The sequence below is a fragment of the Netta rufina genome, assembly GCF_964035555.1.
Source record: "Netta rufina genome assembly, chromosome: 22".
In the NCBI taxonomy this organism is placed as follows: domain Eukaryota; kingdom Metazoa; phylum Chordata; class Aves; order Anseriformes; family Anatidae; genus Netta; species Netta rufina.
In genome coordinates this window covers 8129599-8154739 of record NC_140146.1, presented here as the reverse complement: position 1 = coordinate 8154739, position 25141 = coordinate 8129599, and the positions used below count along the sequence as shown (strand labels likewise).

At 60.1% G+C, this 25141-nt stretch overlaps 2 protein-coding genes across 2 annotated transcripts in view; one reads left to right on the top strand and one right to left on the bottom strand.

The window, feature by feature from the left end:
• Positions 1 to 2460: 2460 nt before the first annotated feature.
• Positions 2461 to 10908, top strand: ARHGEF16 (Rho guanine nucleotide exchange factor 16; the record flags this gene model as incomplete). Its single annotated transcript, XM_084300111.1, has 14 exons — positions 2461 to 3000; positions 3668 to 3719; positions 4111 to 4280; positions 4901 to 4957; positions 5328 to 5488; positions 6615 to 6767; positions 7267 to 7396; positions 7759 to 7833; positions 8585 to 8677; positions 8901 to 9055; positions 9370 to 9579; positions 9924 to 9997; positions 10325 to 10426; positions 10769 to 10908. The coding sequence occupies 14 exons, from the start codon at positions 2461 to 2463 to the stop codon at positions 10906 to 10908; spliced, it is 2112 nt and encodes a 703-aa protein (XP_084156237.1).
• Positions 10909 to 13048: 2140 nt separating this feature from the next.
• Positions 13049 to 25141, bottom strand: part of MEGF6 (multiple EGF like domains 6) — a gene marked incomplete at both ends in the record, with an annotated part of 72150 nt that continues 60057 nt past the window's right edge. The window contains 20 exons of the mRNA XM_084300246.1: positions 13049 to 13116; positions 13285 to 13416; positions 13919 to 14047; positions 14140 to 14268; positions 14654 to 14782; positions 14897 to 15025; positions 15146 to 15274; positions 15793 to 15921; positions 16135 to 16266; positions 16880 to 17008; positions 17261 to 17389; positions 18288 to 18413; positions 18532 to 18660; positions 19289 to 19417; positions 20794 to 20922; positions 21024 to 21152; positions 21452 to 21583; positions 21851 to 21979; positions 22080 to 22211; positions 23328 to 23453. Of these exons, the coding sequence (XP_084156372.1) occupies positions 13049 to 13116; positions 13285 to 13416; positions 13919 to 14047; positions 14140 to 14268; positions 14654 to 14782; positions 14897 to 15025; positions 15146 to 15274; positions 15793 to 15921; positions 16135 to 16266; positions 16880 to 17008; positions 17261 to 17389; positions 18288 to 18413; positions 18532 to 18660; positions 19289 to 19417; positions 20794 to 20922; positions 21024 to 21152; positions 21452 to 21583; positions 21851 to 21979; positions 22080 to 22211; positions 23328 to 23453 (2525 nt within the window). The remainder of the gene's footprint in view (positions 13117 to 13284; positions 13417 to 13918; positions 14048 to 14139; positions 14269 to 14653; positions 14783 to 14896; positions 15026 to 15145; positions 15275 to 15792; positions 15922 to 16134; positions 16267 to 16879; positions 17009 to 17260; positions 17390 to 18287; positions 18414 to 18531; positions 18661 to 19288; positions 19418 to 20793; positions 20923 to 21023; positions 21153 to 21451; positions 21584 to 21850; positions 21980 to 22079; positions 22212 to 23327; positions 23454 to 25141) is intronic.

Genomic DNA, 25141 nt, shown 5'->3' with positions numbered 1-25141 from the left:
AGCAGTGGTCCTTGAGCTTCTTTTTTCTGGGAGGAGTGGCAGAGGCACAGCACCAGGCGCAGCAGTGGGGTGGTGTAAGTCGTGTGTAAGCTTTGGTGCAAGTTGTACGGGCGCCGTACGGAGAGCACGCCCCAGCACAGGGCTACCAGGGACGTGTAGGGGGAGAGTTCATCCCTCCCTGCCGCCCGGCCGTGCCTGCATCCTCCTCGGGGGAACGTTCCCAGGAGGAAGAGCAAGAACGGGGCCGGGGCCGGGTTGCAGAAGGGCTGAGGAGCGGTTTGGGAGTGGTGAAGGCTCTTTCCTTTCACAGCTGAGAGCGGCGAGTTAGCGACTATCGAGTGATAGCGGTCAGATGTTTCAGCGGGGGCACCGGGAGCAAAAATGACTTGAAAGCAGGGTCTTTGAGCTAACAACGTGCATTACAAAACCGGTGAATGGTCTCTGCTTCAAAAAGTCATTCAGCGTGATCAAATGATGGGATCCCACCTCCCGCATAATAGCACTTCCCTGGAGTTTGCCGTGCGAGGGCTTCAGTCGTGGCTGAACTCTTGAGTAGGAGCCCTCTGCAGCTCTGTGACGGCCGGCAGCTTTCTCCTTATTAGCCCCGGAGGGAAAGAAAAAAACCTCTCAGATAAGAAAGCGCTGATAATAGAGCGATTGTCTGGCGAGGGGAGAGCGGAGTCTTTTAGAAGAATATTGCCGACAAGTGGACTTTGTCATCCAGAAAGCACTTGAGATTCTCCATAAACCAGGGAGAAAAAGGCTCCATTTTTAACAGGGAAAAAAATCAGAGCGGAGGGCACAAGAGAAGGTCAGGGAAAAATCTGCTCCCAGTAAACACCCGGAGCAGAGCCCGGCCCCTGCAGGCAACTGGGCCGCGGGGTGGCTGCCCCCAGCCCGGCCCTGGGGCCCTCCCTACCCCAAATGGCCAAACGCCGCCTTGGGGCCATGAAATGCTCCGGACGGCTGCTTTATGCCCACGCAGGGACAGCCTGTGGCCTCTTCCAGCCACTGGAGACCCAGCTGCGAGGCTGAGCCTCGTGTGCCCGGAGCGAGGAACAATCCCCGGCCCACTGGAGCTGGTTGTGGCTGCCCAGACCCCGAGCAGGGTTGGCGGAGCAGCCTTTGGTCGCCCCTCAGTGCACCGGGTGCTCCCCGGCCTCCCTGCGAGGCGTTACGGGTCGGGGTGCCCCAGGAGCATGGGCTGGGGCTGGGAGCAGCACCCTGGGGACCCGGCTCCTTGGTGAGGCGTCGAAAAGCAGGAGGACAGCGCGGGGCAGCCGCATGGAGCTCGCTCGGCAGCCCCGATCAGTGAGGAGAGGAGCGGGGCCGTGCCCAGCACCGCGCAACGGAGGGGGCCGGGGACCGGGACTGGGACTGGGACTGGGATCAGGATCGGGACTGGGAATCCGGATAAGGATCGGGATTGGGATCGGGATTGGGATCGGGATAGGGACCGAGGGAGGCCACCCCCGCCTCCGCTGCGCTCCTCCAACCCCAGGCCGGGCAGGGCCGGGCCCCCGGCGGCTCCTGGCGCCTCGGGACTCCTCCTCCTCCTCCCCTTCCTCCTCCTCCTGCTCTTCCTCCTTCTCCTTTTTCTCCTCCTCCTCCCTTTTCTCCTCCTCCTCCTCCTCCTCCGCAGCTGGCGGGGCTGAGGCGGTGTCTGTGAGTAGCCGGAGGCCGGGGCCTCCCGCGTTCCGGGGGGTTTTTTGGGGGGCTTTTGGGTGCTTTGGGGGCGAGCACAGGAGGGGCTGCGGGGCTCGGCTCCGTGGGGCTGCCCCCAGCACCCGCGGCCGCTGTCCCCCACCCGCGGGGTCCCGGGGTCCCGTCCCGGTCCCCTGCGAGCGGGGTGAGGACCCTGGGCTCAGTGGGGGGGCTTCGGGGCTCGGAGCGGGGCCGGGCAGGGCTCGGGTCGGAGGGACGCAGCCGTGGGGTTCCCTTAAGCTCCGTAATGGGACGGGGAAGGAGCTGGGTCGGTGGCACCCTGCACGGGGAGCGCTGGGTGCTGGGGCGGGAGGGGCTGCAGGGGGCCAAAACTGGGCTGGAAGGCGGTGGGGAAGGGGTGGGCTGCGTGCCTGGGCCCTGCAGGGGGGGCAGAGAGCACGGGGAGGGCAGTGAGGCCTGGGGGGGTGCACCCACAGTGACCCTGCCTCCGCGCAATGCTGGGAGCGGAGGGGGAGCACCCGTCAGCCCCGTCTGTCCCTGGCTTTTTGGGGGCTGCCGGGCTCCCACCCACACCCGCTCAGCAGCTGAGGGGCGAGGTGATGCCCCCAGTCAGAGCGGGGATGTAACAGCACCCTGGGCTCCATCCTGCTCCTCTCCCAGCCCGGGCCCTGTCCCCATGTCCCCACACGATGCCGTGTGATGGCCCCAGCTGCTGGGAGAAGGCACTCAGCCCTCTGTCTGTCTGTCCATCTGTCTGTCCGTCTGTCTCTTTCATGCAGCTCTCCAGCCGCTGCCATGTCCCGGAGCCCCCACAGCAGCAATGCGGACGACAAGCCCTTGCTCCTGGAGTACCGATGCCACCCCCTGCGGCAGGGACCCCCCAGCTCCATCCCCACCTCCCCGTCCGGCACGCGTAGCCCCGACTCGGCGCCACCGCTGGGCCCCTTCCCCTTGGCCGAGCCGCGCCGCATTGTCCTCAGCACGGACAGCCCGGCCGCGCTGAAGGTGGGCACCCAGCAGCTCATCCCCCGCAGCCTGGCCGTCTCCACCAAGACCAAGAATCCCTCGCGGCACCCGAGCACGGGGGCGGCCGGCTCCAGCCAGGAGCCCGCGTGGCCAGACCAGAAGCGGGCGTCCATCCCCAGCATCTCCCTGGAGGAGGAGGATGAGGAGGACGGCCGGGGGATGCTGAAGCGCAACCTGAGGAACATGTCCTACCGTGCTGCCATGAAGGGCTTGGGCACGGAGACAGAGCCAGAGGCCGCCGCCGCCTCGCTGAAGCCGGTGCTGGAGGAGGGGAGCGCTCCCCCTGCCCGCAGCCCTGGCAGGAACAAGGTGGGTTTGTGCCCGCTGCCACCCCGTTTATTTTGGGCCCCGTGGCTGTGAGCTGCTTCCAGGGGCCGTGCTTTCCTCCTGCATCTCCTGCCTGCAAGAGCATGGATCTGGCAGGGTGTGCTGAGCCCAGGCAGCCGGGCTGTCACCCACGGGTGCTGTGGGTCCCCAGGGAGCAGCTGCTGCAGCTTCCGTGAGGATTGCGGCTCCTGCGGGGCTCCCACGGGCCTGCAAGGCGGGGTGGCCGGGCGGGGGCCCTGGGCCTGCACCCAGACGTGGGCGAAGCAGGGCTGGGAGGGCCGAGACGCCGAGCAGGCAAAGTCCAGGTGCGAGACAGACGGATGGGAAAGGCAGCGGAGTAACCAAAGGATCGTTCAGATTGTGACCCTGATAATGCGAGGTGAAAGCTGAGTCACTTCAGTACAGCAAACAACAATGTAGACAACAGTCGGTCTGAGACAATAGGGTGGTGTTTGCAAACAGCCTGCCCGGGGAGCTGCTCCCCTTCTTGAGGGAGCCGAATGCTTCCCAGGGCCCGGAATACAGCCGGTGGGTGTCTGACCCTGGCACGAGCTTTGTGGCAAGGGTTGTGGTTGTGTGGTCCTGCCGTGGCAGCGAGATTTCCTCGCGGTGGTGTCAAGCTCTCCTCTTCCTCTTCTTCCTCCCGCAGAGAACCTTCGGGCGGAAGCGGGTGCAGAAGCGGGGCGGCTCATTCAAGGACCGTGAGTGCTGCTTCTCCTCCTCCCCAGCCGCTCTGTGGTGCCTTTTTCCAGCCCACGCAGAAGGCGCAGGGAATCCCTGGCAGCCCCTTTGCCACGTGTGGGGCTGGCCCAGGGCAGCCGCTTCCCCCGCGCTTCCCCACCTGCAGCAGCAGCGCTGTGGCCCCGCTCCCCAGGAGGGTGCAGCCGCGCTCGCAGCGGGAATGCTCCCAGCTCTGTTTGCTCAGGGCAAACACTGCGGAGGCTGGCGGCAGCCAGAGCTGCTGGCTGGTGCCGTGCAAAGTCCTCAGCGGGGAGGTGCTGGGCCCAGCTGCCGCTGGGTACTGGGGTGGGGAGGTGGTGGGAGGCGAGGCGGGAGGAGGCTGCTCTCACCCCCCGGTGCTCCCCGCCGCAGAGCCCCGGCTGTACCAGGAAATCCGCGAGCGAGGGCTGAACTCGGTCAGCCACGAGTCGGACGAGGATTTGCTGGAGGAGCCCATCCCCGAGGAGCCGTCCCCGCCCGACGCCGCCATCGTGGTGCAGAGCTATCGCCCCGCGCAGGTCACCTGGAGCCAGCTGCCGGAGGTAGGAGCAGGAGCACGGCTCCTGGCCGCGTCCTGCATTCCCCGGGGGAAATGGGTAAGCGGCGAGTGCAGCCCTGGGCAGCAGCACCGCCTCACCCAGCTGCTGTCCTTGAACCCTGGAGCAGCCGTGCGAGCTCGCCTCCTGCCTCCAGGCCATTTCCCCGGGCCTTCTGCTGGGTCTGGGAACCCTCACCTGGGAAGGCCAGGCTGCACCCCGAGCAGTCTCCACGTTGTGAAAGATTATTTTTCTGCTCATCTGTTCTTGAAAGCCCTTATTGCACCAGAAGGTGACCTGCTTATTAAAAAGAAATAGAGCAGAGTGTATTTTAAAAGCTGTCTGAGCTGCCAAACCAATAGTGAGCGGTGTTACCCCGGCTGTGGGGTGCTTTGGGGCAGCCCGGTGCTGGTTGGGACACGCCGGGCTCCTGGCAGGTCTGGGCAGATGCCGGCCGAGCTGCTGCGGTTGCGCTCATTGAGGCACCCCAGCAGGCGGCTCTGGCCGCTGGTGTTTTTGGTGGAGAGCAATCCCTGCCTGCAAAGCACTCCCACTGCCGAGCACAGGAGCTGCTGGGGTGGGTTTGGGGCTGTGGGGAGCCGGAGCTGACCCTGTGCTGCCTGCAGGTGCTGGAGGCGGGCGTCCTGGACACCATAACCCCCGAGGAGCGCAAGCGGCAGGAGGTGAGAGCGGCCCGTGGGGGCATGGGGGTGTCCTGCTGGGGCGGGTGGTGTTGGGGGCTCATCTCGGGAGCTCCAGCTGCTCCAAAGGATCAACCACCAGAAGGGAAAGCATCTTCATGGTGCAACATGGTTTCGGGGCTGTCCGAAAGCATGCAGACGTTGGTGTAGGCCAAGCAATGCACGAGATGGTATCAGGGGATGCTTGGAAAAAGTTTCCAGACGTTATTAATGCAAATAATGTGAGTTATTACTACATGCTATAAGGTCGTTATTAATGTAAATGAGGTGCAGCAAGTTGGAGCTCACCCCTCTTGCTGCCGGTGGTGCCACAGCCTGCCCCACTGCCTCCTCACCGCCCCGCTGCTTGCAGGCGATGTTCGAGATCATCACGTCCGAGTACTCCTACATGCACAGCCTGAGCGTCCTGGTGTGCCACTTCATGAAGTCGGAGGAGCTGAAGGAGACCATGACGCAGACGGAGCACCACCACCTCTTCTCCAACATCAGCGACATCCTGGCCGTCAGCACCAGGTGAGTGCACGGGTGCTGGCACCGCGCCGGTGAAGCTGTGCAGCGCGGAGCGCCGCTGCTTTGCCGTGTGTGAGCAGCAGCCCCATGGTGCTGAGGCAGCCCCTCAGCATCGTCCTGGTGCTGGTGCCCGGGGTGAAGGGCACCGTTCTGCCCTCCTGCCGTTTTCTGCTCACCCTGAGGTTTTGTAGCGGGGAGCAGTCGCGTGGCTGCACTCGGGCACTGAAGCGGGAGTGCTCCTGTTGCTCCATCACCGTGCCCGGGGTGTTTCTGTTTGCTGAATTTCACAGCTGGGGGCTTCCCAGCCAGACGGACAGGATGTGGGACCTGGAACTGCCTCCTCCGAGAGCTCGCCCTTTGCCCCCCGGGGGTGGGAGCTGCAGCGGGTGCTGTGGGAACACCACGGCAGGGCAGCACCGTGAGACCCGGTGTGGGGGCGCAGGGGGCTCCTGCTCCTGCTCCTGGTCCCCGCAGCTGGGCTGGGCATGGGGGGATCTCGCGGGGGGCTGCAGCACGCAGAACCCTCCTGGGGGATGGGGATGGGTGGCTGCGGGGAAAGTCGAGCAGCTGGTGCACATCTCAGCTGCGGCAATTTGGGGAAAACTCCCAGCGTGGGAATGTCGCTTCAGAGCGAATAATTTGAGGAATTGTTCTGCTCTGGGACACTTGGCCTGCGGGGATGGTCCCAGCAGAGCCTGCTCATGGCAAAGTGCACCGAGCTTGGCAGCTTGTGTGTCGCTCTGGTCTGTTAGCTCCCCCGGACAATCTCCTTCTGTAACTCATAAACCAGAAAGCGTTTGCTGCCCCAGAACTGCTCTGCTCCCGCAGAGACACTTTGCACAGATGCCAGCTGCGATCCTGGCCACAGAGGTGCCCCTTGGGGCTGGCAAAGGGCCGCGGGAAGAGAAAGCAAAGGCCTGAGCTGAGGGGAGACCCCTGGGAGTAAAGGTTCAAGGGGGGCTGGAGGAAAAGGGGCAAGGCACCAGGGAGGGCCTCCAGCTGGGCCATGCCACGGGACCAAGAGCAAGGCACCTGGTGGGAAGGCTGAGCTGCCCCTGGGCCAGCTAAAAATCCGCTCGGCCCTGCCCCAGTGAGGCATGCGGTGAGGCCGCTGGCTTTCTGCCCCTAGCTTCTTTGAAGACTTGGAGAAGCGACACCAGGAGAACCTCGTCATGCCCGACATCAGCGACATCGTGGAAGAGCACGCCTCGAAGCACTTCAACCCCTACGTCAGTTACTGCTCCAACGAGGTGTACCAGCAGAGGACACTGCAGAGGCTGCTGTGAGTCGTGCTGTGTGCTTGGGCTCCTGGGGGGCTGCTCGCAGGGCTCTGAGCTGCTCGGGGCCGTGTCCTGCTGAGCACCGAGACTCTAAGACCTGTACTGTGTGGTGTGGGATTGGAATTTGGGCTGTGTATTGAGAAGAGGAGGGATGGGGGCCAGCTGGGGGCAGTGCTGCCCCGTGCTGAACCAAGCCATGCTGCGAGCGGGTGCTGCTGAGGGCGGTGGTGTGGGGTGCTTCAGGGATGCCCGTGGAGGCTGCTTCTGTCCAGGCTGTCCCCGTGGTGCCGGCCGTTTCTGACAGCTCTTCCCAACTTCTGGCTGATTCAGCATCTCCAGTCATTTTTCCATCACCTGCCCGTGGATCGATCCCTTTTCTGTGCCCGCTGAGCAGGACGGGCTGGTGCTGGAGCTGCACTGCCAGCCTGCCGCGGGGAAATCCTCTGGAAAGTCTTGATAACCGAACAGCAACGTTAATGGAGGTTTCTTGTCCCGTTCCAGAACCACAAACCCCCTATTTAAAGAGGCCTTGAAACAAATTGAAAGGAAACCAGAATGTGGAGGGCTGCCAATGATCTCATTTCTCATTCTCCCCATGCAGCGAGTAACGCGGCTTCCCCTGCTGTTAGATGTAAGTAAGTCAGAGGTGGCAGCGCTGGGCACCTCCTGCTGCTCCCTTCCTTGGCTCCCTGAGCCAAGCAGCGATCTGCCAGGGGGACCGCTGGTACCTGGGGTCCTCGGGAGCAGGGCCGGGTGGATGCCTGGTGCACGAGGTGATGGTCACAGACGTGGCTGCTGTTAGAGCCCTGCCAGGAGCCGGATTCGCAGCCACCAGCACTGTTCAGTCGTGCTTTGAACGCGTGTCCTGTCCTGTCCTGTCCTGTCCCCCTGCCAGGTCTGAGCAGGCATCGCCTCCGCAAAGCCCAGGAGGCCGTCAATGCGCAGCTGCTCTGTCTTGCAGTGTCACTAAAGCATCTTGTCTTGACGTTCTAGACTGTGTGTCAAAAAACTAAAGCATGCACTGCAGCGTACGGGGCTGCCACCAGAGCTCTGAAAGCCATCAGCAAGGTGAGGACAGCCACCACCACCTTCCCTCCCTCCCGGCGCTCCGTGTCACCACCCCGGTCCCCACCTGGGGGCTGGCCTCTGATTTTCCTTCTTTCATGGGGCCACTTGAGATTTCTCTGCTCCAAAGAGCTGTTGGATGCACACGTCTTTTCTATTGCCCATCTTTTTCACTTGATTGTGATTTTTTTTTCCTTCTTGTCATCTTCTCTTCGTTCCTCTTTGGCCATCTTTTGTCCTTCCCCTCACTGTTGTCTTCTCCAGGGGTGCTCTCCCTATTTTGGAGGCCCCGTGGTGGTGTCCCTGGGCTGCTGCTCTTGCCTCGTTTCTGGAGATCTATGCGCAGAGCAGGGAACCAAGCAGGGCAGCGGCGCAGCAGCAGTAGTGGCAGCTGTGGTCCTGGTGCTGGCAGTGCAGCTGCCCCACCTCCATTTGCCTTCCCTGCTGGTTATCACCTCCTTGTGGCTCCCTGCTCCATCGCCAGCCTCCTCTTTATCTCCCCTCCTCGGATGATCGGTCCTTCCTCTTGGTCCTGCCCCTTGGTGAAGCTCTGTGCTCGGTTTCTCTGTGGTCAGAGAGACCCTGCTGCCTCTCCTGGTGATGTCCTGGGTAGGAAATCCTGGAGACCTGCTCGAGGTCTCCTGTCAGAGGCAGCCAGCAGCAGTGGGATCCTTGCCAGCTGTAATCGTGCTGATGCAGAGGCAGGGTGTGCTGAGCCTCCTCCATCCTCCCCTTCTCCTGTGTTTTTTTCCAGCTGGTGAAGAACTGCAATGAGGGAGCTCGTGCCATGGAGAGGACAGAGCAGATGTACACCCTGCAGAAACAGCTGGAGTTCGGAAAGAAGAAGGTGAGGATGGGTGGCGGTGGGGGCTGGGTCCATCCACACTGCTTCGTGCTTTGATTTTTTATTTGGGATGATCCTTTGTGACCCAGGGCTTGGACCCAATGTGGGTCCCTTCCAACTGGGATATTCTGTGATTCTAGAGTCCCCTGTGAGCTCAAACACAGCTTTCTGACTTGGTGTTCCCTGCCACACGGGACATCAGTCATTCATTTTTTTTCCATTTCAGCCTTTTCCACTGATCTCTGCCTCCCGCTGGCTGCTGAAGCGGGGTGAGCTCTACCTGCTCTTCTCCGAGGAGGCAGGAATCTTCCGCAAGGGCTCTGGCAGGGTTTGCTACCTCTTCCTCTTCAACGACGTCCTGATCATAACCAAGAAGAAAAGGTGAGGCTCGGGGGCACCCCTGCCTCTCGCTGGGAAGGGGCTGGGTGGATTCAAGCCTCGCTTTCCCAAGCAGCCTAAGGAAACCTCAAGGTTCCCCCATTGTGAGCATTTTGGAGGTGTTTCTTGTTAGGGCAGCAACCAAATCCTGGTTGGGAATGGCCCACAAGTGCACAGAGCACGTTCAACCCCGATCATCAGCACCATGATGGGCACCAGAGCTGTGGGTGATGCCCGCTGCGCGCGGTCCCCCGGGCCAGCATGGGGAGGCGGCTCCTTCCCCCAGCTCTGAGGTGCCCGTCCTGCCGTTGCTGCAGCGAGGAGAGCTACACGGTCATGAACTACGCCACGCTGGACCAGGTCTCAGTGGAGAAGGTGGAGGCGGCGGAGCCCCCTTCCCCCCCGCCCGCCAAGGCAGGGAGCGGGGGCGGCACACGCGGCGCGGCCGGGGGGCACCTGCTGCGCGTGGTGCTGGAGCGCGACAGCGAGGGCAGGCGGGAGGAGGTGCTGCTGGCGGCGGACACGCTGTGAGTGGGATTCTGTGCTGCTGCACGGGGGATGAACCCTGGGTGTCACCTGGGGGGCTTCTGCATGGCGCCCTGCCCCTCCTGCTTGTCCTGCCGGAACGGGTCCTGCGTGGGTGTCTCCCCCTTGCTGTGCTTCTCCCCCTTGTCTTTCCAAACGCTCCCCATATCACACGTTCCCCACACAGTCAGCAGTGCGGCCACGTCTGTGTGCTTTTGCACACATCAGCATGTGTGCTTGCACTCAGTCCCACTGCCTGTGAAAGCCCTCGTGCTGCTGGGGAGCTCTCTTCCAGCAGCCGCTGCTGCCCGTGGCTTTCCTGCACATCCCAGTTTTCCCTTGCCAGGAGCGACCGGGCACGGTGGGTGACAGCGCTGATGCACAGAGAGAGGGAGCAGCCCGACACCACACCACGAGGAGGTACGGGGGTGCAAATCCCACATTTCTGCCCTGTTTGTACCCGCTCCTGCCTGCGATGGAGCTGGGGATGCATTGATGGAGAGGAGGAGAGCTCAGGGTACCGTGCCTTGCTTGTTAGGAGTTTCTCCCATTCAGATATTAGCCTCTTCCTCACTCAGAGCTCAAATACATTTCCTAGGAGGGACAGGAGGAAGCCTGGGGGAGGTTTAGGCTTGCAGTTCAGCCTCCCACATGCATGCAGGGCAGGGCAGGAAGCTTGGCTTGCACTGGCCGGTGCGGTGCGGCCGTCCCTTCTCACCCGCTCCCTTTTCTCGTCCTGCCCTGCAGACCTGAGCCAGGTGGAGATAACCCGTGCCTACATGGCTAAGCAGGCGGACGAGATCTCTCTGCAGCAGGCGGACGTGGTGCTGGTGCTGGGCGGGGAGGACGGTAAGTGCTGGGGAGCGGCCGGAGGTGGAAAAGTCTCAGCAAGCCGGGGGCTGAGCGATTTTTCAGAAGCTTCCAAGAAGCTGTAGCAGGGGCTGAGGTCTGTGCCCTTGGCTGGAGCTGTGGCCCAGCAGATGACAGTGGGGCACTGGGGGAGCTCCTACTGCCACGGGTGGGCAGCCGAGGAGCCCTGGGCTGTGGGAGCAGCACAGCTTGGAGCAGCCAGGAGCAGAGCCCCACTGCGGGCACCTCCATGGCAGGGCCACCCTGCGGCTGCCACCCCGCACGCCTGTCCCCGGCGGCCACCACCCTTCCCTATGGCATCAGCACTCGTTCTTCTCCTAGGCTGGTGCTGGGGCGAGAGGCTGCGGGACGGCGAGAGGGGCTGGTTCCCCCAGTCCTGCGCCCGGCCCATCACGAACCGCACGGCGGTGGAGTGCAACGTGCGGCGGATGGAGAGGCTGCGGATAGAGACCGATGTGTAGGAGCAGTGCCACAGAGACATGCCTCGGCCCTGGCCAGGGGGCTTCAAACCCCCGTGGGCTCAGCCCACGGCAAGGAAGGCAGGAGAGCCTTTCTTCTCGAACTGTGCCTGCACCGGGCGCTCACAGGCACCAGGTTTCGTGGTCGGGCTTGGGCTGCAGCTGGAGCCGCGGTGACAGCAGTTGTTAACGTGGGACCTGGCAGCGGGTGCTCCTGGTCACCCCTCCGATGTGACCAGCCTGGAACAAGCCCTGAGAAGCAGCTGAGGTGCTGGCTCAGCTTGAAAGGGACAGGGCTCAGCCCCAGCCTGAGTTCTGGGCACTCCCTGCTCCCAGCTGTGTGTGTTTCAGGAAATATCCTGCAAAAAAACCACTTCAGGTCGCAACAGAATTCAAGCTTAATTGAGCGAGAGACCAAATAAATAGAAAGTCACTGAGGCTTTCTGTTTATTTCTCTTAATTGCGGAGTAATTAAAAATTTTTAACCGGTGCTAAATTAGAGGAGACAGAGTCTAGGAGAGAGACACGAGCTACATGAGAAAAGGAAGTTTCTGTAGTAAGAAATAAAAATGGTTTAAAAAAAATATAATTTGAAGAAGTTTCTGTGTTCCTTGGGTGGAAGGGCAGGGGATGGGGCTGGGCACTTGCACCCAGGGCTGCCTGGGCACCATGAACCTGGTGGGGCCGAGCACTTCCCCGTCCCTCGGGCTCTGCGGAGGCTGCTTTTGCTTCCCAGCCCACCAAGGAAATAAATAGGAACCGGAGTCGGATGCAGCTGGCACCTGACCGCAAGGGTAACACGGCGTATGATTGTCTGGAGAATCGGCAGCAAGAATAGCAGGATTAATCGGGGTCGTTTGGCACGTTAACAAACTCTTCCTACTCCCTGGTTATCGATCATACAACAAACAACCTTAATGACACCAGTTTGGTCCTTCACTACATACTTATATTAACATTATTTCTTCACAATAGTGATATCTAATGCAAAAAATACTGTTAAGGAAGAAACAAAATAAGAAAAGAATTAGCAAAAAATTACAAGTTATGTACAGATTAAAATAAATTCCCTCCGGAAGAGAAAACAGTTCTTTTATTATTTTCAGTTGGCCCCTGGGGGAATAATTTAAAGGCAGGGCTGGGGGCGTCCCACTGCTGCTCGCAGACCAGTGCCCCCGACAGCACCGGGTCCTGGGCTGTGTCTGCCCAGGGGCTTTGTGCAAATCCATGGACAGGGCTGGGTGAGGCAGCTGGTGGTCCCCATCACGGGGCTGATCCCCTGGCAGTGACTGTCCCCGCTGCTGCAGGTGGCAGCCTAAGCCTTGCAGCGCTCTCGTGCTCGCTGCTGACTGTGGCTGTGCGGCTCCTGGCAGCTCCTCCGGCCCCTTCTCAGCCTCTGGGCTTCCACCACAATACGGGAATGTCGCAGGGGCCAGGACAGAGGACACCTAACGAGGGCTGTGCATTCACCAGACCACACAGGAGCTCTGTGCCGTGCCATACAGCACGCTGACTGCACCTGGTTCAGGCTCGCTTTTCCCTGGAGCAGGTGATGTGGGATGCTCAGGTGGGCTGGCAAAGCCCTGGTTTGGGACTGGCTCTTGGCTGCAGAGCCCAGCACCTTCTCCCACAGCAAATGGGAGCTTACAGTACAGGGTGGCTGCAGAGTCAGGAACAGCCAAGTGGCGTGGTGCCACACTGGGCATGAGCGCTGCAGAGCTGGGAATGTTCACCCGCCAGCTTTGACAACGCTGTTGTGCAGCTTCCCATAAATATTTTTGCATAAATACCTATTTTTGGCTATAATGTCAGCCCCTCCCAAACCTCCCTCCCTTCTCCTCCCCCCTCCCAAACCCAGCACCCAAACCCAAAAGGTGAAGGCCAGCAATTTCCCAGCCACCGAGCAGAAGCAAACACTCCTGGTGTCCGGCACGAGGGGCACCGGCTCTCAGGGTCCTGCGTCCAGCCCCAGCAGCTCCCGGGTGCCCTGGTGGTGCTCAGCACGCCAGCCTCGCTCAGAACAGCAGCATAGTCTGGCACGGTGGTACTAATTAATGCGTGTGGCTTGTAAACAAGTTCAGCAATAGGTCCTGTGCTTCTCCAGGGGGTCCTGCACCAAGGGCGCTGCTGGCGGCGGCCAGACCTAGTGCTCCGTCCACTGCAGCTCCCCTGGGGGCAGCGGGGGCCTGGTGGGCACCTGGGCTGGCACAGCTGGAAGGGAAGCAGGGGCATGAGCTCAGCCCTTGCAGTCTGCACCGCTGGCTGCAGGCGTGGGGTCAGCAGGCATGAGCACAGGGATCCCAGCACCCCTGCACGGCGGCTGCCTGTGCGCTGGGATGCCGCAGCACTCAGCAGGGTGGTGCTGAGCCCAGGGCTCACCTTGCCGGCAGGTCGGGCCCATGTACCCGTGGAGGCAGCGGCACTGCCCGTTCCTGGCGCTGCACTGGGAGCTGTGGGGGGCGCAGGCGCAGCCGAGGGTACAGTCGGGGCCGTACTTGTTCGCTGGGCACTCTGCGGGGACAGAGGTGCTCAGGGTGTGGAGGGCTCAGCCGGGTCCTGCTGAGCCAGATGGCACCAGCGTTCCCCACCGAGCCACGCACAGGGCTTGTCGTGGTGGTGGCGAGGAACACAAGGCAGCGAGCTTTTTGCCTCAACCACCTCCCAGCCTGCTCCCCAGCTCTGGTGAGCCAGGACAGCGGCCGAGCCCAGTAGGGTGCTCCTGCTGCACTGCAGCCTCAGCCTTGTGACTTTCAGGTGTGTTAATGCAAGGGGACTGTAGGCTGGCGCCTGTTTGTGTTCAAATCTGGCTACAAATAGAGGCTGAAGGGGTGGATACCTTTGTTCAGATGCCTTCTTACTTCCCAAGAGGATGCACACCAAGTAGGAAGGGCCCTTCCCTGGGTCTTCAGCTCCAACAAAGGGTGCCTGCATCCATCTTAGGCCTGTCCTGCCTGCTGGCAATGCCCCAGTGCATTCCCCCCCCCTCACCTTCCCAAGCTGTGTCTAACCTCACCTGAGCCGCACTTGGGGCCAGTTTTCCCCGGGGGACAGAGGCAGCGCCCCGTGGCCGGGTCGCAGGTTGCGTTCCCTACGCAGTCGCAGAGCTGCCGGCATCCCTCCCCGTGCGTTCCTTCCTCGCAGCCTGTTTGGGGAGAGGGGATTGGGCAGGGACGTGCTGCCCGCCTGCACCCGGGGCTGCTGCCGATTTTGGGGGGCACGGCGGGCGGGCGGTACCTGCCTGGCAGTGCTGGCCATGCACACCCGCGGGGCAGCGGCAGCGGCCGGTGGCGGGGTCGCAGGCAGCGCCGTGCTCGCAGTCGCAGCGCTGCTGGCAGCCGGCCCCGTGGAAACCCGGGGGACAACCTGGGGGGGAGAGCTCGTTAGCGAGCACAGACACGGGCTTGGCTGTAGATGGCCTCTGCAGCAAAGCCTTGGGCTGGAAGCAGTCAGCTTTTCTCTTCGCAAAGCACCGACTTGCTCAGGTGTCTGGCACGCAGGCTGCGCGGTGCTGTGCGTTCCCAGGTGGCTCTGAGCAGCACCCTGCAGCCCACGGCCTCAGAAGTGGGGTTCCTTGGGAGCACTCCGGGAGGGCTCACTGTGAACACAAGGAAAGGGAGGAAAGGAAAGGCAGGGCAAGTCCCCCCCACCTTCACCCTGCTGTCCTGCTCTGCAGACCACCCTCAGAAACCACAGCCACAAAGCCGCAGGTGATGCCCCCGCCGCATCAGGTCCCCCCGGCGCAGCTCACCGTGCTCGCAGAGGGGTCCGTAATGTCCCGGGGGGCAGCGGCAGGCCCCCGTCGTGGGGTCGCAGGTGGCGTTGTGCCGGCAGGAGCAGTGCAGCTGGCAGTCGGCGCCGTACCTTCCCGGTGGGCACGCTGCAGGGGGGCACCGGGGTGGCTCAGAGGGGCCAGCAGGCACACAGAGCCAGGTGCTGAGCCAGCTCAGCGCTTCCCAGCTGGCACAGGACCGTGCCTGCAGAGCTGCGTTACCTAATTCACAGGATTTCCCAGTCCATCCAAGCCCGCAGGAGCAGGACCCGTCGGTGGCATTGCACAGCCCCCCATTCTGGCAGGAGCAGGTCTGCTGGCAGCCCTCCCCGTAGCGCTGCTCCTGGCAGCCTGTGGGACCAAGGGACAGCGGTGGGCACACGGGCAGCAGCGTCCAGGAGGGAAGCAGAGGTGTTGGGACGGGGAAACCGGTTCCTGCTTGGGATTTTTCCCCCTGCAGCTCGCGTTTACCTTGCTCACAAGTGGGACCGACTCTTCCCGGTGGGCAAAGGCAGTCTCCGGTGACGTGGTGGCAGGTGGCCCCTTCCCCACAGGCACAGGCGTGCACGCAGTCTTGGCCGTAGCGGCCGGCGGGGCAGGCTGGCAGGAGGAAGACCTTTACCTGCCTTCATCAAACCCATGGGCCATGTGTGCAGGCCAAAAAGGCAACACAGCTGTGGTGCATGAGCAGAGCAGGGGGGCAGCTGGGGGAGGCAGGAGGGTTTGCAGGCCCTGGGGCTCGTGCCCAGGGGGACTGGCAGGGCAGGGAAAGAGCGTTCACATTTCCTTCTGCTGGAGAAGCAGAGTGGTGGCAATACACGGCTGGCACAGTGCAAAACCCGATGTGCCATGCCTTTCACATCGAGGAAATCATTCTGGCACCAAAAGGACAGAGTAAGAAAATGTTTCTAAGGCTCAGACAGACAGCAAATGAGATCAGCTGTGCTCCCACAGCACTGAGCACACGAAGCAGCCTCTGTGCTGGAGCACTGCTGGCTGTGTGGGGCGAGACGAGGAGCTTTCCTCCTGCAGGTGGGCCAGTGCAGGGGTACCACTGGACCACCATTCACCCGCTGCTGAGGCAGCCTCTGGGGCCCCCCATTCCCCCCAGCACTCACCGATGCTGCAGTCGGCACCGACATAGCCCGGCGGGCAGTGGCAGGTCCCTGTGGTGTGCTCACACCTGGCTCCATTCTGGCACTCGCACGGCTGCTTGCAGCTGGGCCCGTACCAGCCCTCGGGGCACTCTGCACAAACAGAAACAATCGCACCAGTGCCTGGCAGGGTGAGAGCAAAGCACGGGCACTACAAGAAATGCACCGCAAGGGGATGCGCCGGGCACAGCGGCTGCTCCTGTGCAGCAGGGCACAGAGCTGACCCAGCAAAGAGCAGCCCCGGGGCAGCCGTGGCCAGCCCCACAGGGACCCCACGAAGCACGGAGCAGGACGCAGTGGCCTCACCCAGCTGGCAGGATGGCCCGTGGTAGCCCGGGGCGCAGACGCAGGCGCCGGTGACAGGGTGGCAATCCTGGGTGGCTCCCGCGCACTGGCAGCTCTGGCTGCAGCTCTCCCCGAAGGTGCCGGGTGGGCAGGCTGCGAGAGAGGACAGCAAGGCAACACGGGCACAGTTAGCGCCCCACCTGCCCCGAGAGGCTTGGGCTTTCCTTTTTTCTATTTTTAAACCCAAGATTTAAACAGGCTCCCATGGCAGTGGATGTTTTCTGGCACACGGAAAGCAAAGGGAGGTGGTGCTCAGCATGCCAACTGCTCCCTGATGCCAGGAACCTTTTGCAATGCCAGCCCTACCTACCCTGCTCAAATTCCTGCAGCCCTTCATCCCGCCACACAAAGACATCACAAACACACCCCCGTCCCCCAGCGAGGAATGTGCTCACACGCTTCCGTCTCTTCCAGACTTGCTTGTACCCACAGGAGCCCATTTTAACACTGATTTGTCACTAATCCTCTGGACAAATACATGGCTCTGATTTCCCGCTTGGCTCCTTGTACTTTGCTAAGATTCAGTGGGCACGCGCCCAGCTGCCAAAATGGGAGTTGCTCTTTGGCAAAGCTCACTGGTGGTGTGGTTTTTTTTTTTCTTTCTTTCTTTTTTTTTTTTTTTTTTTTCTCTTTTTAATTATTTTAAGTATCAATTGCACGACCCGTCATGCTCCCCAAACCCATCAAAAGTTTGCTCCCTTCCTACGTTTCTCGCATGCAGCTCCCGTGAATCCCGGTGGGCAGGCACAGCGCCCGCTGACGTGGTCGCAGGGCGCTCCCGGGGGGCAGGCGCAGCGGCCGGCGCAGCTCTTCCCAAAGGACCCAGGCAGGCAGGCTGCGGGGACACAGGGGGGTGCCAGGCTCACAACTGGACCTCGAGTTAATGCCTGGAAGCGTCAGCTCAGAGGTCCCAGTGCAAAATTGAATTAAAGATTTAGTGTGCTGCAGTGCCGGCCTGCTGAGAAACACCCGAGACGATTTCCTCCTAAATAAAGGAGTCGGGCTGCTGTGTGCTGATGGGGATGGAGCTCCCCTCCGTGCCAGGAGCTGGGGTTGTTGTGGGAGCCCTGGGCGATGCCGCTCTCACCTTTCTCGCAGCGCCGGCCCCTCCAGCCGCGGGGACAGTCACAAGCACCCGTGATGTGGTGGCACGGCACCGCGTCCCCACAGTCACAGCGCTCCTCGCAGCGGGCCCCGAACAGCCCCTCCGGACAAGCTTAGGGATGCAAACACAGGAGAGACGGCAAGTCAGGCACCAGGGGACAGAGGGGGGCATCAGCCAGCAGGATGCACCCAAGGAAGGGAAATCTTGAGCAAAGCAAACTGCTTTTTGTGCACTCTTATGCCTAAACCGACGTGAAAAGTCTCTTTTTAACCATGCCAAATGTTTGGGAAGTGTTACGGCTGGCACTGTTTGGGGACGGTTGGGTGCCAGCCATATGTTGTCAGTCACAGCTGTGATCATTTGGGTTTGCTGCTGCTCCTGTCCTCACAGGAGGCCCCGGTGCCCAAAGCAGCTGCAGAGCAGCGCATCTGCAGTACCAGCGCCATCCAGAAGTCAGCACTGCAGGTGCAAAAATCTGCACACTCGGTTTTCGCTTCTTTTTCATGAATGAATGAAGAAAAAAAAAAAAAAAAAAAAAAAGAAAATCAGCAATGTCAAAACTGGCTGCTTGTCCCTGCACGGGCTGAGTTTGCAGAGGTGGCTGTGGGGAGCGGGGCTGCACAGCACACAGCAGGCATTTGCACGGTCATGTGTTTTGAAATGTGGCTGATTAGGAGGGCAAAGAGAGGATTTGAGCTTCTTTTTTAAAAATCACATAATTGCGGATGGGCTTTCTTTATTCATTTTTATCTGAAAGAAAACCTAGAAGTCTGACTGTGGGTGAGCTCGGTGCCCACTCCAAATGATGGCACCCTCCCAAGTTATGGCACCCACCTCAAACCCCAACACTTACCCCAAAACCCCGACACCCACCCCAAAACCCCAACATCCCCCCTTCAAGCCCTCTGGGCCGTGCAGAACCCCAGCTCTCAGGTATACACCTCGCAGCCCCCTGGTTCCCAGCCCCTCACTGCAGCCCCCCGGCGCTCCCCCTGCAGCCCCCACTCACGGCTCTCGCAGGCGGTGCCGGTCCATCCAGCAGGGCAGAGGCAGTGCCCGCGGTGGTCGCAGATCCCCCCGTGCTGGCAGGTGCAGCGCTGCCCGCAGCCGGCCCCGTGCCGCCCCTCGGCGCAGGCTGGGAGAAAGCACAGAGCAGAGCCGTCACCCCGCACACGTTGTCCCTTCAAAACCAGCCCCAAGGGGACCGGCTGGTGGTGGAACCCATCCCTTGGTGCTGCTGGCTGTGTCCTTACCCAGCTCGCAGGCCAGCCCCGTCCAGCCCGCGGGGCAGGCGCAGTGCCCCGTGGCGGGGTCGCACGTCCCCCCGTTCTGGCACAGGCAGCGCTCGCGGCAGCGCGTCCCATAGAAACCCTGCGGGCATGCTGAGGGGAAACCAAGGCAAAACCCAAGTCAGAAAACAGTCCTGACTGCACGCCAAGGGCAAACCCCACCCTTCCGAGTGGTAGGTGGGCATGAAATGAAGCTGCTGCTGCTTGCCATGAGCTGGGAATTGAGCTAGTGGCACCCTGAGGCTGCCTAGCTCCCCACGTGAAGCCATTTGGGATTTTAACCTGCTCACGTTGGAGACGTCGCAGGGCCTAAGTGGAAACGGGACTGAAAAAACCCCAAACCTGAAGCCAAACCCCAAACACACCCTTCTTCCCCCAAACTAGCTCAGGTGGTGCTGAGCTCATCTTCCAGACCTTGATAACGCCGGTACTTGATAGCAAAAATCCATTTAAACACACGAATAGCTGCTCTCACGCACAATTTCACTGAGCCCTGCCTGAAGGCATTGCTGACAGGGCGCTGTTCGGGGCACATTGGGTGAGGGCGACCTCTTGGCTTCTTGTCTTGTGACAGCATCGCTAAGGTTATGGTCTTGCAATCTTGCCTTATCTGTCTCTATTTTTTTGTAGCTGCTACTCCACTGAAAGCTCCAGCTCATGCAGAGAAATGGCACTTTTATCACCTGTGGGCAGGGCGGGGAGGTGGCTGTGGGAGCGTTACCTTGCTGGCACGTGGGGCCCGTCCACCCGGCCGCGCACAGGCAGCGGCCGCTGACGTGGTCGCAGGTGGCGTTGTTGGAGCAGCGGCACGGCTGGCTGCAGGCCTCGCCGTACCTGTCCTCCTGGCACGCTTCGGGGGATCAGAAGCAGGCACAAGAGTTAACACCGGTGTGAATTACGGCATCAAGGCTCCTACTAATGGTCATTTGGGGGAAGAACTGGAGACTGGACTGACCAAAGTGGGTGGTGGCTGCTTTGGGCTGCTCGTGGGGCTGGGTTTTATGGTGTTACACAGAGAAATAATGTGTGTGGGTGACATTCAAACACCTGGGCACTGTGGTTATCCTTAACGTTACCACATTTATCTGCTAGGGAACCGTTCTGCCAGGTGCCTGAGCCCTTGCTATGTTCAGGATGTGCTCAGCCCCCCAAACAGGGGACGTCTGCCAAAAGAGCCCCCTGAGAATCTGCTTCAGGTAAACCCAGGCCCAAAGCACCTTGAATTGTTTTAGTCTACAAAGCCTGGATAAAGAGTGTGTAAGAACAGAGCCCCTTCAGAGATTTTTGGCATCCCCTCCCTGAGTCCTAGTGGATGCAGCACAGGACAGTGCCCATCCTGGCACGGGGATCTCTGGGTGCACGTGAAAACTGCTGCAGGAGTGACAAGGGCTCGGTCAGCATCTCAGTGCCTCTCTCGGGGCCTGGGATAATGCGAGTTATGTAGGGCACAGGATGGTTTGGGGCACGCTCTCCATTTGGCAGGGCTATTCTTAGCACAAAAACACAATCGGAAGGACACGAACTGGAACATGCCTCCGAGAGGGAAGCCAGCAGGGCGGCGGGGGGCTGCTGTGTCTGCTGACAATCTCCTTCCTCCCTTGCAGAAAGATTTAAATGTGGTTCTTCATGCCCTGAGCACAAGTGACTGTGTTTATTCTTCACGCCTGATGCCAGAGCAACAGCAAAGCTGCGTGCATCCCACAAAAAAAAAAAAAAAAAAAAGTGTCCACTTTATTTTCTGCTTTTATTTTTGTGTTTCCCTCTCATGTTTGGGTCATCAGTGCCAACACTTCATGAAAAAAAATTGCAGAATATTCCGTGCAGTGGGAATTTCTTCCAGGGTGTTTACCTTTGGTTGTGTACTTTTGTCAGCAGTTTCAACTAAACACATGCAGATAGGAAATGCGTGTGCACAAGCACACACGCACACACGTATTTGTAGCTGAGGCCACGCACACTGCGGGCTGCACAGCTCCAGGCTCCTCTCTGACACTGCTCTGGGTGAGGAGCAAAGCCAGTTCCTACTGACTGACACCCTGAACCTAATGTTTAGGAGCTGCATTGCTGAATTTATGGTTTTTGGTCCAAATACTTCTGAGCCACACAGAATTGACTTCCACATAGAGACTTGACCCTATGCTCACTGTGCTCTAGCAGCACAGGGGGATGGCCAGGGCTCCATGTACGGGGCCATGGGGACACCTCCTGTGGCCATGGGACACTTACTATGGCCGCAGCGGGGACCAGTCCAGCCGGGAGGGCAGTGGCACTGCCCCGTGACGTGGTCACAGCTGGCTCCATTCAGGCATTCGCAGGCTTCCCGGCACTCGATGCCATAAAATCCATCTGGGCAGGCTGTGGAAGACACAAGAGAAAAGTCCCAGGAGGTCTCCATGCAAGGGACCGGGGGCTGTGGGAGCCTTCAGCAGCTCGCAGCCCCCAGGGTGGGTACGTACGGTGCTCGCAGAAGGTTCCCCGCCAGCCCGAGCTGCACGTGCACGCCCCGCTGACGTGGTCGCACGCAGCCCCGTGCTCGCACTGACACCGGTGCCGGCAGCTGGCCCCGAACCACCCTTCTGGGCACCCTAGGAGGCAAAAGCAAATGGCATTGATGAGCCCAGGAGCTGTGCTAAGCAGGGAGCTCAGGCTGGGAATGGGACAACAGGATCTGGCCACTGCTTTTCTCTAATCAGGGGGCTCCACGCTGCTCCTCACAGCCGTGTACCCACGGCACCCAGCCACCCACCGGCACAGCACCACGGAGAGCCACGGGGACTGCCCTTCTGCACCCAAACACCTCCCGCAGCACCCACCCTACACCTCCCCAAAGCCCCCAAACCCAAACCCATGCCCTGTGCCCCAGCAGCTCGCTGGCTGCACTCACGCTCCTCGCAGCGGACACCGGTGTACCCGGCATCGCAGGCGCAGCGCCCCGTCACCGCGTCGCAGCTCCCGTCGCTGCCGCTGCAGTTGCAGGTGTTGGCACAGCCGGGGCCCCAGCGACCCCCGTCACAGGCTGCAACAGGAGGAGCACAGCCTCAGCGCCAGCCCTCGTGCAGCCCCTCGGTGGGGAAGGGCATGGGAACAGCTCTTCTCCCCCCTCGGGGTTTTATCCCGTTGCTTAAAAGAGAAGGCAGCAGGGCTAATAAAGGGCTAACGGGGCTGTGGGTCTGCAGCAGACGCTGAGGGGACTGAGGGAGTGATGGTGCACGAGTGTGGGGTTGCCGTGATTGATCCTTGGTGTTTTCTACAAGTGATGAGCAGTGAGCAGAGGGCACCGTACCTCTCTGGCAGTCATGGCCCGTCCAGCCGGGCGCGCAGCTGCAGGTCCCCGTCACAGGATGGCAATGTCCCTCGTTGCCGCAGCTGCAGCTCAGCTGGCAGGCAGGGCCATACCAGCCGGGCGGACACACTGCCAAGGCAGAGACACCAACAGCAAACCTGCTGTGAGCCTGGGGCACGGCACTCGCTGCCACCCCCCCGGCACTCAGCACCACGAACCCAGCACTCACCGTCCTGGCAGCGGCTGCCGGTGAAGCCCGGAGGACACACGCATGCTCCCGTGGCGGGGTCACAGCTGCCGTTGTTGGCACACTCGGGACACAGCTCCTGGCAGCCGAGGCCCCAGTGGCCTTCGGGGCAGGCTGCAGCAGAGGCAGAGGGAGCACGGGCGGCTCAGCACCTGCACCAAGCAGCGCGGGCAGGGCGAGAGCTGCCAGCGGGAGGCAGGAGCCGTGCTGGCTTCCTCCACCCAGCAGTACAACAGGACCACGGCGTGGTCTGAGCACCCCGAGGGCACGCCAGGAGAGGTGCTGCTAACCAAAGGGCTGCAAAGCCCTGGGGCAGGGGGCTGGGACCTACAGCAGAGGGGTAGGGGTGAAACGGATGGTTCCTTGTGCACAGCAGTGGGTTCCCTGTCTTGTTTGTACCCAGGCTTTATGCAATGCTCACGCTTTGGTTTGGGAGCACATGGCTAGGAGTAAGGACAACACTGTCCCGTTTGTGTTATAAACAGCACGGGAGTCCTCAGCAAGTGCTGGTCTGACCTCTCGCCAGGGTTCTCGTGTCAATTTTTGGATTCACATCTACTGCTGGGGAGCCACCACTGCTCCTTGCTAGGCAATGGTGTTTCTGGCCAAGCGCCCTCAGAGCCGCTGTCACGCTGCTCGCGCTTCCAAGAGCCGCCTTCAGCTGCGCAGGAGACTCAAACTGCTACAGACTGATAAAGGCAGGGCAGGACGCCTCGTCTGAGTGCTGCAGGGCCTGGAGTCAGCTCAGGCTGCGTGGTGAGCGCCGTGCACACGTGCTTTCGCTGCTCAGTCGAGCTATTACGAGCAGGACATCCATACAGGACTAATAACTTCCAGCTGCTGTAATGCTACATGAGAGCATAGAAGCTTTTAATTTAAGATTCTCTCGTTTTCCAGCAGTTGAAGGATAATTTGGGGAAGGCAATTAAAAAATCCACAACTGTAAAGAGAGATTCCTTGCCTATGTTAAGGACTGCAATAACTGAAAATATCTCTGTCATTTTTATTGCACTTTGTTTGCTTTGTTGGAGCTGCCTTCAGCTCCAACAACAGAGCTAAGCTGAGGCTATTGTTCAAGACTTAGCATCAAAAGTTGCATTTTTTTCTAAATTTCCATGGCGATGGTCCTAATCGCATTAGATGTTTTTAAAATGAATTTTACCAGAAGAAAACCAACAGCCCTACACCTGAGCCCCGGGCTCAGCACCTTGGCTCCTGTCACCTCCTCACCTTGGGCACAGTCGTGTCCCGTCCAGCCCGCCGAGCACACGCACTCCCCGGTGGCACGGTCGCAGGGCGCCCCGCTGCAGGAGCAGAGCAGCAGGCAGCCAGCTCCAAACCTGCCCTCCGGACACTCTGCATTGGAAACAGGAGTGGGAGAACCGTGGGTTACCGAGATGTGGTTGTGGAGGGAACATTCACAGGCAGCCAGCAGCCAGAAGCTCTGGGTGCTGCGAGAAATCCGCTCCCCAGTGCCTGACCGAGGCCCTGCCAAGCAGCCTGGCACAGCGGGTACAGTGGTGCAAAGCAGTAAAGAAGGAGCATCCTCACCCAAGGGAGGAGTAAGTGCTTTTCCTTCCTGCTGCTGCCAGTGCTAGAGATGCTGCTGGCAGGAGAAAGCTCTGTTTGCTCTCTGCCCAGCGATGCAGTCAGCAGCTAAACGCACGCAGGCTGAGGGTCTCAGGCCCAGAGATGCTGCAAACCTAGCTGAGCCCCCCCAGGCACTCCATGCTTGCAGTCCTTTTCGCTTTCTGAAGCCAATGTTTCAAAAGGTTCTGGCAGATACAAATGCACCAGCATTCATAATTAATGGAGGAAAAAGCACACTAGCTTGTAGATTTCAAGTGACACAGTGGAGTTTTTGTTATTCCTGCTCTGTGCTAATTGATGGCAGATGTTTGTCTTCACCCTTTAATCATTTCCAGATCCGAACAACAGCCAAAAGCCTACTATTTCTATACAAATATTTGTGTTATTTCCTGTGACTCCCCCCTACAGGCTCAAGCTCCTTTCTTATTCTTTTTAAAAATATCCCTGGCCGAACACGCCGAGCCCTGGCAAGCTGCGGCTGCGCGGGCACCGAGCGTCCCGCCACGTGGAGGACCTGGACCGGGGGCTTCCCAGGCTGCTGCAGGGCCACCAGCATCTCCCCTCCTTCTTCTGGCCATGCTCTGCAGAGGGAAAGCCTGTCTATGGAAGGGGTGACATTAATGATCAGAAAATGAGATCTAGAGGAGGATTCACCTGCAGCACCATTGCTGTGCCTGCTCTGTGTTACGCACCAGGCCCTGCAGCAACACCAACAAGCCCAGAAGAAGGAGGACCAAGCCCAACCCTGCCTTCACCAGGGCCAGGCAGCTTGGGCAGGGTGGCTCCTGCTCCCTGTCCCTCCCCATCACACGTTCAGCTGCACAATGTTTCCTTTCTGCCACTGCTTTTCTTAAACCAGATGCCAAGCTGCCCCATTCCTCAGGACAAGGACGTTAGGGAGGGAGAGCAGACTGCAGGCATGCGGCTTAGCAAGAGAAACAGTTCACTGTCATTTGGTTTGAACAAATAACAGAGAACCAAGACTGATATTACCACAAGTAAAACTTGTTTTGTTTCCTTGGAACTGCTCATGACGATCTGCAGCTTTTGCTTGGACCAGCAGAACAGCTATGTTCTATCAGCTACGGTGTTGTGCAAGATAATCACATGCTGGTAACTTAATTAGGCTAATAGTTATAATTTCTGGGTTGGGTGTGGATGGAATGTTTGGGCAAATCTCAGTGCAGAAACTCCTGGGATGCTCGGATCAAAACTCAAATGCTGAACACCAGCTCCTGGATGCAGCGAGTCTTCTCGGAGTGCAGCACGTCGGACGCTGCAGAAGCCCAGCTTTGCACGTTTTTTGTTGGATCCCACCAGCTGAAGTGTGATTGAGAAGGAAGGACCCTCACGAGATGGGAGCACGGTTTTCAGTGGCTGCTCAGCTCCGAGGCTGGCACAAGCCATTATTTTCCAGGAACTGTGTTCGTGCTTTGTAATCATCACCTCAACTT